At 38.6% G+C, this 18,270-nt stretch overlaps 1 protein-coding gene across 2 annotated transcripts; it reads left to right on the top strand.

The window, feature by feature from the left end:
• Positions 1-564: 564 nt before the first annotated feature.
• Positions 565-17,554, top strand: PNLIP (pancreatic triacylglycerol lipase). Of its 2 annotated transcripts, XM_014849267.3 has the most exons (13): positions 565-591; positions 724-769; positions 1,918-2,072; positions 2,690-2,812; positions 4,778-4,912; positions 5,918-6,029; positions 7,264-7,383; positions 7,500-7,619; positions 8,126-8,244; positions 10,367-10,496; positions 11,855-11,963; positions 12,543-12,707; positions 17,429-17,554. In XM_014849267.3, exons 2-13 carry the CDS (start codon positions 724-726, stop codon positions 17,490-17,492), a joined length of 1,398 nt encoding a protein of 465 aa, XP_014704753.1. In that variant the 5' UTR covers positions 565-591; the 3' UTR covers positions 17,493-17,554. The 2 variants fall into 2 exon arrangements, 1 of the variants encoding a protein (XP_014704753.1); XR_011493637.1 differs by lacking the exon at positions 11,855-11,963 and having other exon boundaries at positions 576-591.
• The last annotated feature ends 716 nt before the right edge of the window (positions 17,555-18,270 follow it).

Raw genomic sequence — 18,270 nt, 5'->3', positions numbered from 1 at the left:
TGATCTCAGAAGTACCCCAATTCCTTTTGTCAGTTCGTTTATTCTTTTCTCCATGTTATTGTTGAGAAATAATTTAGTACTATGGACTATAAAAATAAAATATCAACTGCTTTCCTAAAAGGAATGAACTCTCCTGAAGAATTGCCTCTATTTCACTATTTTTGAGGGTGAGGCAAGGTTATACGAAAACTACACAAGCTGGTAAGCTTTCAGTATTTGTTTTCCAGACCGCTGCTATCAAATCTGTGAAAACAATTTAGTTTCACACATACCTAGAGAATTGTAAATTAAACAAGGGGCAGACTAGAACCTTCACTACAATGAAATTATACTGCTTCTGAGCAGTATAGAATCGTGTTGGAAGAGAACTGTTCATTTCTACCCTTTTCTGATCTTCCCACAAGGACTGTGGAAAATTTTACCTCCTCTATCAATCTTGGTTTATTTATGATTAAAATTAGAAATATATCCTTGGAACTTCCTCTCTTTTCATGCCACTTTTCCATGGAACTGTTCAAAAGATAAAGTTTGTCTATAAAAGGACCTTCCAGTGCTATCTGGTTGTGTGCAGAACCTGATACAACTGCCACGGTAAGTTAGGCACATGTTTTCCAGGCTCATTTATTAGAATTTACCTATTTTCCCCCAGAGGTTTAACTGAATTTGAATTATGCCAATCTTTTAAAATTAGCCAGACTTAGTCATATTTTTAACTTTATTTAGATGCTGCGAATCTGGACACTTTCGCTGCTGCTGGGAGCAGTAGTAGGTAAGAAAAAATATTTATGTAGTGCTGGAAGAGATTCATGCTCAATAATTTCAGCAAAGGCTATGATAGCTGAATTCAAGCCACTGTGAGGATAAGGAGTAGAGCAAGAAAGATGAATGATTAAGACCGCAAGTGCTCAGAGCAGGGTTGCCGGATAAAAGCTAAGACCCGTTAAATTTGAGTTTCAGATAAACAACGAATATGTGACATATTTATATTAAAAAATGTTCGTTGTTTATCTGAAACTCAAATTTAATTTGCGTTTTTATTTGCTAAATCCTAGGTTGGAGTCAACGTGGGGTTTGAACCCTGGCTCCATGAGCCACAACTGTATTACCCTAAGCAAAATTCTTAACCTCTCTGTGCTTCACTATCTTTATCTGTGAAATGGGCGTATAATACCACCCCTCTCATGGATAATTGTGAGACTTAAATAAGGTTAGTCATGTAAATCATCTTGTCCAGCACCTGGCACGTCGTAAGATTTTGAGAATGCAGCCCCCATGACAGCTACTACTCCTACTCCTACTAGACTTTTTCTTCCCCAAGAACCCTTTCTTTGTGTTGTTCTTTTATGGGGTAACATTCAAACCAAGAGTTGTCTCAAACCATGGATTTTCTGTTTGATTATTTGTGAGTAGCTTCTTCATCACAGGAATCCAGGATGCCATTCAAACATAGGTCAGAGACCTACTCAGCCATGTGGAGATATAAAGTTTTGGCATTTGCACGAAATTTAAGCTCTCCACCTAAAGCCCAAAGCCAGAAGATAGCTACAAGGAGTTGAGAACCTCATCCTCCTCCCACCAAAGGCCTGGGGATACAAGGCTGCTCTTTTCTTGGGCACCAATGGCCCAAGGAAGACATCTGAATTGAGAGGCTAAAGCAGGCCCCAGTATGGGACTGGACAGAGACACAAGAGGAGGGAGGCAGCCTTATGTTGTGGAAACGAGGAGCAGCAGTCTTCTTCAGCTGGGACGTTGTCTATTGAAGCTAATTTGCGAGTGTGTAGATAGGAAGATGTTTGGGGATATGGGCGAAGAAAATATGCCAGAAGATGTAACCTAACTCACAGTTTGGCAGAGAGACCATTAAAAAGAGCATTCTGGTTAAGCTAATAGCCTTGAAACGCTTCTGGGCGATTGCAGGAAACGAAGTTTGCTATGAGAGACTCGGCTGCTTCAGTGACGATTCGCCGTGGGCCGGGATTGTGGAAAGACCTCTCAAAATATTGCCCTGGTCTCCAGAAAAGGTCAACACCCGCTTCCTCCTGTACACTAACGAGAACCCAGACAACTTTCAAGTAAGAGCACTCATCATTCTCAAAACTAAGTGCCGTCTGTTTTATGTAATAAAGATACTGAATTTTAAGTCTTCCAAAGAGAACATGTCAGAACTTGCATTTTTGTAGACTTTAGGGCAGTGAGCTTAAGTGTTATTTTATGTAAGTTGTTTATAAAAGGTCCATTAACTTGATATTAATCTTATCCTACCTCTGTGGTACCATCTAAAAATATCCTAAATATGAATATATATAAATATGTAAATAGTATATATAAAATATATATATACACACACACACACACATATATATAAGATCTCCCAATATTATATATATATATATACATAAAACACACACACAAACACAACAAACCCTTCCATTGTGTGGAGACAAGACCCCTGCCACCAGTATTACAGTGGACGTATTATCCCGAGTTGACAACTGTAAAAATTATAAGATGTCCAGAAAGCAGCAACTTGGTGATGATTGCAAATGATGATGCTTGCTTGTAACAGGAGAATCCTTACTCATAAGGATCTCAAGCCCTGGTGGTCTTCTACCTACCACCTCCCACCACGTACAAATGGCTCTATTGAATACTATCAGAAACTTATGTTAAACACTTCTCCTCAAAACAGGAAATCGTTGCAGATCCTTCAACTATCGAGAGCTCCAATTTCAACACAGGTAGAAAAACCCGCTTTATTATTCATGGTTTCATAGACAAGGGAGAAGAAAGCTGGCTGTCCACTATGTGCCAGGTGAGACGTGGTCATCTCTTAAGGGGAGTTTGTTTCTGGAGTGATAATTGTAACAGGGAAGGCATAGGCCCCAACCAATCAGGACAAATGTGAGCCACCATGACATTGGAGGATCCTCTGACCCTGCTGGGCCTGGGGTTCCCAAGGGAGGTCCAGGAGGCGGTAGGGGGTGAAGGGGACCTGGGACAGTCAAGGCAGCAAGGTTGCTAACCATTTGGTGGCTCTGGGTAGTGGTTACTTAACAACTAATACAGAGAGATTTCAAAATTTAGCAACAAATATTGCCGTACTGATGCAGCATTAGTTGCATTTTCACTACTTTTTTATTTTTTCAACAGTTGTTAATTTCTATATGAAGCGCCAAGATAACTCATTTTGCCCAAACTAAGTATTTTCCTTTGATTTTTACTTGCTACTCTTTGATCTCCCATGGTAGCAATATCTAGGAAAGCTGTATAGGTTTTCATTTCTGGCTTCTGTTGTCTCAACAGTAGTGATCCTATTTTCTTTAATTTGCCTTTGGCTATGTGCCCTGTGATAATGAGGATTTAAAAGACAGAAAATCAAAAAGAACAAATTTCCCCAGTACGTGCTAGTGCTTGAGGAACATTATCTTTGGTTCATTTATTCATCAAGCTTCTGCGGGCAGCTCTGCTACAAGGATGCAGTCGTTTCTTCAGAGCTCTCAAGAGAGGAGACACAAAGGTCCTACATCCGTTTAGTTTCAGACGTGTCTACGATTCAAAACAACGGCTGAGTTGAGTCAATTCCAGAGAGTCTCCATTGATCCTGAAGATAGTCAAAATGGACAGCTAAGTTTAGAAATCATTAGTAAAACTATAACTGGGCTTCTAAAATAATTTAAAGCTGAAGATTATTGGAGGGAGAGTAGTAATAGATTTCTATACAACAGTGAAGGAAAAGAAAATGATTCTTAGCTCAAGAGGAACGTAGATGTTTAGATGTGTATACACAATTTATTTCTGAGATCCCAAAAGCAGATGAGTTTTTCTTGCATTTCGTTTGGCTTTGACAATACTGTTGTTTTATGATACAGAAGCGAGTGGATTAAATTGGAAAGTTAAAGGTTCTGAATTCCAGTTTAGACTCTATTCTTAGCTAACCAAGACATTAGCAAAAGGCTCCCATCGTTCGGTTTTTCTATCTGTAAAATGGAAGAGTTGGAGATGATTTCTAAGATTGCTTCATTCTTCTCAAATTCTTTTTGGAAAAAAAGTGGGGATATGTATAAACACACACGCAAACAAACAAAATTCCTGCCAGATCCAACATTCAGGAAACTATCATTGACCCCCATCAAACGAGGATTCCAGCGGATTTCTGGTAAATTATGCTTTTATGTGAAATAACGCATCTCTGATGTACAATAATACATATTCATCCAAAAACTTTGATTAGTGTTTTCATCGTGGAAAAGCTTACTCATTTACCTTCAGCATATTTATTCAAGAGGTCCTAACATAGTCTTCCATTTATTCAGTTATTCACCCATTCCATAAATAGTCATTGAGCACCTACTATGTGTCAGGAACTGTTCAAGGCACTCAGGGTACAGTAGTGAATGAGACAGGCAATGTCCTGGGGCGCTTTCTAGTAAGGGCAATGAGTCTCATGACATTTATGATGTTCTAACGAGACAACCCATTGTACCATATTTTATACATATTTTTTCCCTGAAACAAATGTCTAGGGATCTGTTGCAATAGAAATTCCAGGAATCTAGTTCCCGTTACGGCCAAATCTCCAATTTGGAGCCAATGTTAAACTTTAAAAGGGATTCCATATGCATAACACACTAGAAATTTTGCTCATTGGATTGGGGTTAAAGGCAAGCAAGATACTGTATAGGTCAAGGACGGAATTTATCCTGGTCCTCAAATGTGTTCATTTGTAATTCATAAAGATCCTGAATTACTTACCTATTTATTGTGTCTCTTCCACCAGAACATGTTTAAGGTGGAAAGTGTGAACTGTATCTGTGTGGACTGGAAAAGTGGCTCCCGCACCGCATACTCACAGGCTTCACAGAACGTCCGGATTGTGGGGGCAGAAGTGGCATATCTTGTTGGAGTTCTTCAGGTAACTACTTCCGGGTTACATAAAAGCCCAAGGACATTGCTCTCTGAATTCTCTTCCAAAAAAAAAAAAATGCTGTAGGTATGATCACTGGTAAACACAGTTGTCTACTGAGATTTGGCTGTCCCCGTGTTTGACAAGAAAAATGCAAAAAAATCTAGAATTAAGCTTATCAATAAGTATATTTTAGATCAATAAACTAGTTTTTTTAAGTGCTATTATTTCAGCAACTAGATAGGTTGTTTCTACTGAATTCACCCAGTATTTCTTTTAATTTCACCAGTTATTAAAGCAATTTGACGTGATAATGTCGAACTCAAGATTAAATTACTTTTGTGTTTTTGTTTTTTTATTTTATTTTTTAACAGAAGCACAACAATAACAAGCTAACCTGATTTGGTAACTAAAAACACAGAAAACATTAAACTAGAATGTGCTTGAGCAATTGCTTTCATTATTAATTTCTCATCCAAATATTTGCTTCCTCATCCCTGGGTAATAATTCCCCATATCCGTCCACGGTTCTCACTACATAGTAATACAATCAAAGAGAGCCCTGCTTCCACAAGTTCAAATGTTAAAATCATTGCTATTTTCTACTATAACTGTGAAAAGAAATATCCTTCAAAATCAATTGCTTTGAAGGGGGTAGTATGTCTTCTTTAAACTCAAGTTTTCAGGGGCTGGCCTGGGGGCATAGCAGCTAAGTTCTCATGCTCTGCTTCAGCAGCCTGGGGTTCGGCGGTTCAAATCCTGGGTGCAGACCTACTCACCACCCATCAAGCCGTGCTGTGGCAGGCACTACACATAAAATAGAGGAAAATGGGCACAATGTTAGCTCAGGGCCAGTCTTCCTCAGCAAAAAGAGGAGGGTTGGCACCGGATGTTAGCTCAGGACTAATCTTCCTCAAAAGAAAAAAAAACTCACGTTTTCAGAGGTCTTCATTTGTTTCCATCTTGAATTTTACAAGATTTGGAAACATTCTGAAGAAGTTTTCTTTCCAACAGTCATCATTCGACTACTCTCCTTCCAACGTCCACATCATTGGCCATAGCCTGGGTTCTCACGCTGCTGGGGAGGCTGGAAGGAGGACCAATGGGGCCGTTGGACGGATCACAGGTTGGTCAAAACAGTAAAAGCTGCAAAATTAGACTAAATGTAGCCAATATGGTGTCTAAAAAGATGAAAATTTAGTGCAGCCCTGTTTTTCACCCGAGGAGACAGGTTTTTCACATTTTCCTAATTGGGCAACATGATCAGAAATTGGTGTGTTCTGAGGCCTTGTGAATTTTTTGTTGATATCAATCTTTGGTCTACCGAGCCCTGTTTAACATATAAATATTGCATGTGACTCAAATGTGAATTAAGAACATCTGGAGGCCTTGTTGATGTCTATCTATTTCCCTTTGTCAGGTATTCACAAAGAACAAGTTTCCAGAATAGAATAACATAAATAATAAAATAAATAATAAAAAGAATTGAACCCAAAGAGTTCAAAAATGTATAATTAATTATATTCTGCTTCAATAGCAATTGATAATTAGCCAAAAACTCATCAACCATAACCCAGGAGTTGGGAGTGGGGGGCAGATGGTGAGGCTGCCCTGGGCTGCCAGTTCTATATGCTGCTAATTAGACAAAAAATATTATTTTACAGACTTCAGCCTGGTTTACATTTGGCCAATGGGGTCACGTGTTGGAGACCAGGTCCTAAAACAACCCTCTAACTTTATAAGAAAGACTTTGCTCTCCTGGATCTGAGAGTTGATAGTTTCAAAGAACGACCACTTTTCCATCTTCCCATTCTGTCTCCAACTTCCTAATTCTCTTTTTAATGCTTTGGATAATTTGGCTACATTTGGATTGGTGGGGGCATCTGGAATGCTGGTCGTTAATTCTTTCCCATAGTCTGTAAATGTTTATGAGAGACTGCTCAACCATGCACTGTGACAAACTGTGGTCCTGGTGAGTGTGCAAGCCAAGTCCTTGCTGTCCCTGGAGTTTACAGTCTAGCAGGAACTCTTTTAGCCTGAACATCCTTTAGGAGCCCAGCGTCTCCTAGAGTCTGGCTCTTTCCTTGTGACTACTGCTAGTGACTGAGATTGTCCCCATGACTAAGCATCCATAAATAGAGCCAAATTTTATGGTTTGAGGGAAATTCACTTCGATGCAAATAGTAAATTAGACAGATTTTCCTCCAGAAAATGATAAGGTAGAGAAAAACAATCTTATCTCTCTCATGCATAACTTGTCATTACCGCCAAAGTTTGCATTCCTGTCTGTAACTGACGAAGAAAGATGAATGTGCAGGTACATTGATAGGTATTAACATGACACGTCCTGTTTACTTTAGGGTTGGATCCAGCTGAACCTTGCTTTCAGGGCACACCCGAATTAGTCCGATTGGACCCCAGCGATGCCCAATTTGTGGATGTAATTCACACAGACATTGCCCCCTTCATCCCCAACTTGGGTAAGTTCCTCAATTTGTTCTCCTAGAGTGTTTTCTGAGTCTGTACATTAGAGTGTTTTAGAGTGTTTCAAGTCTATACATTAACATCAACTTTCCCATATTTTAAAATTTTTCAGGGTTTGGAATGAGCCAAACTGCAGGCCACCTGGATTTCTTTCCAAATGGAGGAAAAGAAATGCCCGGATGTCAAAAGAACGTTCTCTCTCAGATTGTTGACATAGACGGGATCTGGCAAGGTAAAACCATTATGCGCACGAAGAGATTTTCTCTTTTTCATGAAGAAAGTTTGTGTTTTGTTTTACTAAACTTGCTGCATATTTTGGTATTGTACAGGTCTCACATTTTCTAAACAAAAGACTTTTAATTGTATCCCCAAGATATAGGACTTTCACTGGGATAAGTGGGCCTGAGGAGATTGTGGGAAAGAAAATGTGTTTGTAGTAAACTTTTCAAGGATCTAATTCAGGGAATGCCTTACTAAGTTGTCTCTTATGGACCAATCTTTTCCTTCTAAAGTTATTTTTTCATTTCATTTAGCTATGGCATAACCATATAATCTTAAACAGTATTTAACTTCTGATTGCATCACTGATTGTAAATTCACTTCATGAATGATTTTGTTCTGTGACCTCCATGAGTTCACGTTTATTAGAGAAATCTATTCAACAACGATATTCTGATCATGGCTTTAACTTGGAAAAATAATATCTGTCGCTGATGTGAATCATGTCTGATTTCAAAGGAACTCGTGACTTTGCGGCCTGTAATCACTTAAGAAGCTACAAGTATTACACTGATAGCATCCTCAACCCTGATGGCTTTGCTGGATTCTCTTGTGCCTCTTACAGTGATTTCACTGCAGTAAGTAGACTCCACCTTGTACCTAAAGAACTTTGTCACCATCACTTCTCATGACTGGTGTGGTTCACTGTACACGATATGCATTCAGTGAACGTTACTGTATGACTGCCACATCATTTGTACTTTCAATTATACACATTATTCCAAAAATGATAAGGCATTGGAGAACTTTAGAAAATGGGCTTATAAACTGAAATGCTCCTTGTCTATCTTGTTCTCTATCACTTCTGCATGGAGCAGGTAAACCGTCAAACTTATTTTGAAATAATTCTAAGTAAAAAAAAAAAAAAGTCTATGGACGTCTGAGCTATGGCTACAAGATGTTGATGAATATGGAACACTTGTCTTAAATGTTGACCTTTTAAAACTATTTAATTATGGGTTGTGGATATTTCTGTGCAATCCCATAATTGCCAAGATTCTTTTTTTAGTTCTCATCTTGTTTGGTTCTAAATATCTAGGTTAGGATCCTTATCTTGGAACTTGAACATGATATATCTACTACCTGCTGGGGTTTTTTTAATTGCTTTTCCTCTCAATATAATTTTTCCAAATAAAAAATGTATAACATGTCATTTAATAAATAAGAGCTCAAATAACACGCTAGGTGAAGTCATAACTACGAAGAAGCTATATGTTAGTGAAAAAGAGAGAGGATCTGAATCCCGGGTTCACCATTAAGTAGCTGAATGATTTGGGGCAAAACACTTAACTTCTCTAAGTAAATTTCTTCATTTTTAAATGTAAATAATAATGGTAGAGTCCACAGATTTCATGGGAGGATCTAATGAGATGATATGTTTTAATTGCCTAGCCCAAAACCTAAAGTACAATAATTAGCGTTAAAAAAATGTTGGCTATTATGTGTGTGTAGGAGGAAGGGTACATATTTTATTCACTGCACAGCTTACGTATACAACAAGAGCACCCCTGTTCTTTGGTCTAACCTTATTTTTATCTTCTTCCCAAATCTCTGTTCTCTAGGTAATGGGGCAAACAAACAAACAAAGAACTTTTGGTTTCATTCAGTTAAAACTTTGTCTCATTCAATAATATAAACAGTCCTTTTAGGTGATGCTCAGACCTTTTAGAAGAAAAGATTTTCAGTTTTGCAGATTTCTCAGTCTTTCCTTCTAAGCTGGTATTGGGCAAGGTGATCATGGTGATGGTATTCAGTGCGTGTGCTGGGCAGAGGGGAGAACTTGGGGGTCTACCTTATGGACGGGTGCAAGGCAGGTGTCTGCAGATGATGTCTGGACGTGTCTACTCTTCTGGCTCGGCAACGCCCTCAAAGAGCTTTGGCCATTTCTTCCTGGCTGGCTCAGTCACCCCTTAGCTGTTACTGGATGCAGACCCTGAGACTCAGCCCAGTCCCCATTTGATCCATTGATCCAGCAACCCACCACTTGCCTCTACTGTGGACCAACCTTGTCTCTCCGTAGTGGGAATTGTGATGTTTGTCCCTCCTACTCTATTCCTCTCTCCCTTCTGTCTTCCTACAATTCCTTGACCCAGAAAGGGAGAACATTTTCCTATATGGCATCCCTCTTCTCCAGACCCCAACCTCATAGCTAGGCCTTAATAGCCAACATGGGCATTTCTCTCCACAATGGGAGAATTCTGGCATCAAAATCCTTCAGAACTTTATATGCTAGGTAGGAGTTAAAGGAGTTGAGAAAAGCCTGACTTTTGAGCTTATTGTCCTCCTAATGGGTCCTATTTTGCATATTAGAAGCTGATTTCATCTCCTGCTCTTTCTTTTGCAATCTTTCTAAAATAAATTCTAATCACCTGCGGGTGGATGGATGTCTTGGGACAACTGGGGCAACTTAAGAGAGGCGAAAGAGAAAAGATTAAAATACACATATAAATATCTTATAAATTCTTGTGTGATTTTTAATAATATTTTTGTTAGTATCGTGTTATTTAACATAAACTACTGATTTATCATTGTAAATAATAAGATGCATTTTTAACCTCTGCTGACACACTATTGAAGTCCCCTTTTACCATCAGAACAGAATTGACTTCAGAGTATTTGAATTGCAACAATACATGAAAAAAGATGGTGCGCTATTGAAAGAAAGAGCATCCTGAGTCATTACGTGTTTATTTTCTCTAGAACAAGTGCTTCCCCTGTTCAAGTGAAGGCTGCCCACAGATGGGTCATTATGCTGATAGATTTCCTGGGAGAACAAAAGGAGTGGGCCAGCTATTTTATCTAAACACCGGTGATGCCAGCAATTTTGCCCGTAGGTCTCTATTTTATTCGCCTTAAATTCTTAATGCTGTGTATTTTATCATGTCCGGTAAAAATGTGTGAAATTGCTTTTCTATACAAAAGTTTTAAACACTCCCTTCACAGCATGGAAAATGCATAGCCAAACGATGGCTAATTTGGACGGGTCAGAACAGAGTTTGTGGCCCGAACTATCAATGACACAAAAATGGATTTCTTCACATTTGATTCTGGTGCTGAATTCAGGAGGATTCTTCTGCTCCAGCCTCTTCATATTCAGACAAAAGTTTCACTGAGCAAAATTCTGAGGTTTTGTAAAAATAAATCCTGGAGAAAAGTAATCCCGGAGAAAGATGGCAGAGGTTGTGGGAATGGAGAACAGTTGACAGATTTAAAAGAAATTTAGATTGTAGACTCCATGGTTGATGGGAATTAGAGAATGCGTGGGAGGTGAGGCATGGGGACAGAATTCACGTTTCTTTTCTCAGTAATTGAGGACGAAAACTATTTGGATGGGAGTTAACGGGGTTAGCTGCATTGTAAAAACTGAAGCCAAATTTTACCCCCTCCCCAATAGCCCAGGCTAGCTCAAAATGGCAAAAACTGGTAGTTCACTATTGACTAGTACCATAAATTGGTTACCGGAATTTAATACATTTCCAATGGCAACAGAAAGTTGAGTTGTAGAATTTTTAACATAAATTAGACTACTTAGACAAAAAGATGACAGTACTATAAAACGTGGTGATCTATGAAAATGAAGAAAACTGTTGAAAATGTCACACTCTACTATTTTTCCACTATCTTTTAACATTAAGTTCTCTTAACATTCAAGAATAAATTGTCAGGTTAAAAAATTGAAAGCAAGGGGCCAGCGCGGCGGCGTAGCAGTTAACTTTGCCTGCTCCACTTTGGCGGCCTGGGGTTCACCCATTCGGATCCTGGGGGCAGAGCTACACACCACTTGTCAAGCCATGCCATGGCCAGTATTCCACATATAAACTAGAGGAAGATGGGCATGGATGTTAGCTGAGGGCCAGTCTTCCTCAGCAAAAAGAGGTATGGCAGCAGATGTTAGCTCAGGGATAATCTTCCTCAAAAAAAAAAGAAAAAGAAAATTGGAAGCAAAATATATTACTTCACCTCTTGGCTTGAAAACCGTTGACTTTGGAAAGACTCTGTGCTCCTCCCCTTTACCAATGCCTGTCTTCTGAACATTTAGATAAGAAATGTCTCTGACTACTTGATTAGAAGAACTACCAACACCATATACAAATTATGCAAAATTCAGCAGTAGTGAAATCCAAGTTAGTCTGTTTCCAGTGTGTCTTCTCTACAACCTGATATTGTGCAATTTTTTTTCCCATGCAGGTTGGAGGTATAGGGTAGATGTCACACTGTCTGGAAAGAAGGTTACAGGACACGTGCTAGTTTCTTTGTTTGGAAATAAAGGGAACTCTAGGCAGTATGAAATTTTCCAGTGAGTAAAATATTGCTCTAAATGTCTTAAATGCTGGAACCCTTCACATGCATAATGTATGTTCTGGACACAAGAGTTTATTCCTTACCGTGTGGGAGTATAGTGCTGCCACATATCATTAAAAGGAAACACTTATTCCACCCCTGCACCTTAATACATTTCAGAAGTCTGCTTCTAAATATTTTTTCTGTAACTTCTTGAGAAAACCACTTAGGTTTAATTTGATTTGTGGCTTCTGATTTATCATCAATAAAAATTATTCTTCCCACAAAACAACTGGGAAAAGATGATATAATGATGTCATCATTTATTAAATTATAGGAGAATTGTGACTAAAACGTGTTTGAAGTTTTATTAAAGTAAGGATGACTTTAAAGTAATATGAGTTATTGATGACAAATGAACTACTACTGACTTAGCATGTATGTTTGCATTTATTTAAAAGATTAGAATGGCAAATATACTATCAGTCATCTTACTAGAGACGCATTGCAAGCTGGTTTTAGAAACATGTATATATATGTATATGTACATTTATGTATGTTGATGTATGTTTTTATTAACTTCTCAACTTCCAAGGGGCACTCTCAAACCAGACAATACTTATTCCAATGAATTTGACTCAGATGTGGAAGTTGGAGATTTGGAGAAGGTTAAATTTATTTGGTACAACAATGTGATCAACCTAACTCTACCCAAAGTAGGAGCATCCAAGATCACAGTGGAAAGAAACGATGGAAGTGTGTAAGTAATAAAAATCTAAAGCGATCTGAAGTATTGTCACATTTATAATTCTATCTCCGCTGAAGTTTACTTTCAGTTAAACCTCTTACAATGGCTCTCCTATACCCAGCCACAGCCGCTCCCTAATACCTTTGTTTCTTTAGGAGAAAGGGTAGAACTTTAGGAAAACAACTTTGATAGATTTGTAGATGCAGGTGGTGTTACCTGATACAAGCTAAGTGTTAGAATGAGAATCTGGCTTCATGATCCTGAGGTGAAAGAATGATTTCATTGAGTGGCTGTGCCTTGTGCTTGGGTTTGCTTAATATGTGTATCTTCCCCAAACTTCCTGGGTTCACCAATTGCCAGTTAAATTATCAGGAAAACACTTAACTTACCAAGGAATACAAACAGGCTGCTCTGCATCATTGGCCCTCTTACTGAAGGCAGAAGTTAACCGTTGGTTCTAAAGAAGACTGAAGTGTGTGTGAGCCAAAGGATATTTACCATCGTGAACCAGAAAAAGTGAGCTGCTGCTGACGATAATTATAACAATACCAATGTTAGCCCAAGTGTTCTGAATATAAAGCCAAATTCCGAGGCACAATGCTATGCTTCTTCTGTCAGCGTGTTATTCAGTCCTCAGAAAAGCCCAATGAGGGGACTTTTTGCTTCTGGCAAAGATGGAATCACAGAGACAAATTCACCTTCTCAACTGAAACAACCAAGAATTCAGATAAAATGTAAGAAATAACAGTTTTCAAGACACTGAACATCAGGCAACAAAAGAAAGTGATCCCTGAAAGACAAGAAACAAATAAGGTGGATGCTTACAATTGTCCTAGCTCACTGCCTGGAGAGAGTTTCCAGAATATTACACAAGGAGGAAAAATTCAGGCAGAGCCTGGTAGACCTTCTGAGTTGAAGAGACAGAGCTAAGAATCCAAAAAATCCAAGGCAACTAGATGTCACAGGACAGAGCACCAGAGAGGAGAGTTACAGAGAGAGAATCTCAGAGCTCTGGAAATTTCCCTTGAATATTCAGCAGAGTACTGATAAGCACATATGTGTGAGGAAACTAGCCAACGCCAGTGAACTATCCATCTGAAAGAATTAGAGAAAACAGTGCCCAGTACTCTTGCAGGGCTGGAAATGGTAACTGTTTCCACCAACCAGACTGGATAAGCTCATGATCCAAGAAACTTTGGGTAGAGTATTTAGGAAGGCCTTCCCTCACTAGTGAGAAATCATTAGCCTAGACTGAGCAAGACCTGAAAGGATCAAACTGTTTCCAAATAATTTAACTGTACCCCAGAAAAGAGTTCAAGAAAATTTATAGAAATACAAAATTATCCAGCAGCTAACAGGCTAAAATCTACCATATATGACATTAAATAAAAGTTTTGCAGGTATACAAAGAAGCAGGACAACATAACCTATACTGAGGAGAATAATCAATCAGTTGAAACCAAACCAGAACTGACACAAATGTTAGAATAGCAGACACAGACATTAAAATAGTTATTTCACCTTTATTCCATTAGTTCTAAAGGTCAGTAGAGGCATGATATTTGTATAAAAAAGATCCAAATGGAATTTTTAGAGATGAGAACTATAATATCTGAAATGAAAAATACACTGGATGCAATTAACAGCAGACTAGATGTTGCAGAAGAAAAGATAAGCGAATCTGAAGACATAATAGGAACTATCCAAAATGAAACACAGAGAGAAAAAAGAATTTTAAAAATCAAGAGAACATCAGTGAGCTGTGAAATAACTTCAAGAAGTCTAACGCAGTTCTCTTTGAAGACCACAAAGGAGGAGAAACTGAAAAATAAATCTGAAGGAATAAGAGCTCCAAAATTTTCAAAATTGGTGAAAACTGTAAACCAACAGATCCAAGTGCTATGACAAGAAACATGAAGAAAACTACACCAACACACTTCAAAATCAGATTGCTCACAACCAGTCATAAAGAGAAAATTTTAAAAGCAGCCTGAGAAAAAATACACACTACGTACAGAGGAATAAAGACAATAATTACAGCAGGTTTATCATCAGAAACAATGCAAGTGAGAAGACAGTGGGACAGCATCTTTAATGTACAGTCATGCACCACATGATGACATTTCGGTCAATGACAGACTGAACATGTGACAGTGGTCCCATAAAATTAGTACCACATAGCCTAGGTGTGTAGTAGGCTGCACCATCTAGGTTTGTGTAAGGATACTCTGTGATGTTCACAAAACTATGAAATCACCTAATGATATATTTCTCAGACCATGTCTCTGTCGTTAAGTGATGCATGACTGGCACCGAAAGGAAAAAGCTGTTAATCTAGAATTCTATACCCACAAAAATATCTTTCAAAGACCAAGATGAAATAAAGACTTTTTAGACACACCAAAGCTGAAAGAATTCATTACCAGCAGATCAACACTGTGAAAAATGTTAAAAGAAGATCTCCGGGGAGAGGAAAATGATGCCACTTGGAAAAGAATCTACAGAAAAGAATTAAGAGCATAGGAAATAGTAACTATGTGATAAATGCATGAGATTTTTAAATATTATTATTGGTGGGGGGGTTAAATATGTGTATAAGTAAAATATATGGTAACAATGCCATAAAGGGTAGGAGGGGAGAAATGGAAATATATTGGTGTAATGTACTTATACCATATGTGAATTGGTATAATATCAGTTGAAGGTAAAATTCGATGTTAGAAATATATGGTGTAAATTCTAGAGTGACCACTAAAATAATAAAACAAAGAAGTGTAGCTAATAAGCCAACAAGGAGATAATGGAGTTTATTAAAAATAAGGCTTAAAAAGGGGGGGGGGAACAAAGAACATAGGGAACAAATAGCAAGCTAATAGACTTAAACCTAATCATATCAATAATCATATTAAATGAAAATGATCTAAATACAGCAATTAGAAGGCAGAGATTGTCTAACTGGATTTTAAAAAATCAATACCAACTATATGCTGCCTACATGAAATGTACTTTAATATAAAAACAGAAATAGATTAAAAGTGAAAGGACAGACTGGGGATGGCCCCATGGCCAAGTGGTTAAGTTTGCACACTCCATTTCAGCAGCGCACGCAGAGTTTCGCAGGTTCGGATCCTGGGAGCCGACCTAGCACTGCTCGCTAAGCCATGCTGAGGTGGTGTTCCACATAGCACAACCAGAACGACCTACAACTATGTACTAGGGGGCTTTGGGGAGAAGAAGAAAAGTGAAAAACTTTAGAAAAATTTTTAAAGTGAAAGAACAGAAAAAGATATATCAATAGGTGTTAGGGAAATGCAAATTAAAAACACAGAGACACTACCATAAACTTATTTAAATGGCTAAAATTAAAATGATTGACAATATCAAGTATTGGTGAGGATGTAAAGACTATTAATGGGAATATAAAATGATGCAACCACATTTGAAAACAGTTTGGCAGTTTCTTTAACAGACAAATATATAGCTACCTATGATTCAACCATTCTACTCTTAAGTACGTACCTGAAAGAAAAGAAAGCATCTATCTCTACAAAGATTTGCATATAATTATTCATAGCACCTTTTATTGTAATAGTCAAAAACTGGAAATCTGTGCACCAACAGGAGAGTAGATAAACCAACTGCGGTCTATCCACACGATGGAATATAACTCAGCAATGAAAAGGAATGAACTAGCAATACATGCAACAACATGGATGAATCTCAAAATAATTATACTGAATGAAAGAAGCTAGACAAAAGAGTGCATACTTTTGATTCCATTCATATAAAATTCTTGGCAATTCAAACCAGTCTATAGTGACAGCAGATCAATGGTTGCCTGGGGGGAGGGAAGATGGGAAGAAAAGAGAAGGAGAGATTACAAAGGAGCAGGGGGAAATTTTTGGATTGTTGGATATGTTTACTATCTTGATTGTGGTGATGGCAGATAGGTACTATTATTATCTCTGTTTTACAGAAAACTAAGTGAGAGCTCAATGCCAGAATCCATATGCAGGATATTTGGCTGCAGCTAATTCTTAACTACTACAAAGCAAATTCACTTCACCTTTATTCGTATATAGATATCACGTGCCCTTCATTTCTTGCGTCTCTTACCAATATTAGTTTTTAACATTTAATTTGCCATTTTCAAGTCTTCCAGACATCAGACCACAGGGAGGGAAATGAAGATGGAGAGAAAAGAGCATTTTCTGAGCTCTTTTTATGTGCCAGGCACATTACATATGCTAATATATCTTATTAAAGAAAATTAGCTCCAAAGCATCGCAAGTACGTTCAGTCTTGACGAGTAAAACTAGTCATCTCAGTTGAACTATTGAGTTAAAATAAGAATGCCTTGCCAGTGTCACACCGGACCTTAGAATTTTTATTCTGGCTGATTTCTTGTCATGATGCTGGCCCTGATCTTCCTCAGTTGTGTTGGTTGACAATGTGCCAAGTGTTAGTAGGCACTTTGGGGATGTGACAGATGAGCCCTCCCTGTCCCTTGGAGTGTCCAGTGACACCTCCTCTCTGTTATTGCCCAGCCATGAAACAAAATTGGGAAGGAGAATTCAGTCCTTAAGACAGAAGAGGTTTTTCTTTTGGCCATTGTCTGGTCTTGGGCACAGGCTGTGGCTCTAGGCCTGAGGGGAGAGCGGAGGCTGTCCTCTTGCTCGACATGCCCGGGGTGTGCCAGGAAGAGTTGACTTCTTGTTGTTTTCCCTCTGCAGGTTCAACTTCTGTAGTGAAGAAACCGTGAGGGAAGATGTTCTGCTCACTCTCACTGCGTGTTAGGAGCTGCTGACATGTGACCATTGAATCTCCCTGCTAATAAAATCTACTGGTGAAGCAATGTATTCCTTTCTTTGTCATCGTGTCCATTACTTCCAATGAAACTTTTGGATGTGGTGATTAAAATCCAAAATTTGGAGTTGGTCTGAAGAAATGACTGTCGAATTTTGCTACATACTATGTGGCATTCAAGCTTAGGAATATTGTTTACTTGATACTGGCATCGTGTCCATTACTGCTATTACTGATGTCATTCTGATCACTTAAGGCAGACTTCCAGGTCCAAAATGACCCCCTCTTGGTGGGCACAGGTGGCAAGTACTTCCCTTTGCTACTTTTTCCATCATCTTTAAGTTCTACGTCAGCTCCAACTCAGACATCTGGGAAGAGATGACACAAAGGAGACGGACAAGGAGTGGGCACATTGGAAGCTTCCTAACTCGTCTCCCTTCTCCCAGTGGGGTCCTCCCAAACTCCTCTCCTCTCTGCGACCTCTTTGATCTCTCTAAAGCACAAATCAAATATCCTCCCAATGGTTTCCAGAATAGAATCCACATTCCTTAGCGAGATTTGCAAGCCCCACCTTGGTCTGGTTTTCACCTAGGACTCCAGCATCATCGCTCACTAGCTTCCTTCTAGAACTCTATATTCTGGCACTGTCCCTCAAAAGGGCCTTAATTTTGGATGTTACTGGACCTTTACGCAAACTCTTTCTCTCCCTAGAATGTTCTTTCCCCCTCTTCCTGTCTGTTTAACTCCTACTGTTCTCAATCTCTGTGTA

The sequence above is a fragment of the Equus asinus genome, chromosome 2, assembly GCF_041296235.1.
Source record: "Equus asinus isolate D_3611 breed Donkey chromosome 2, EquAss-T2T_v2, whole genome shotgun sequence".
In the NCBI taxonomy this organism is placed as follows: Eukaryota; Metazoa; Chordata; class Mammalia; order Perissodactyla; family Equidae; genus Equus; species Equus asinus.
This window is presented reverse-complemented; position numbering and strand designations above follow the sequence as displayed.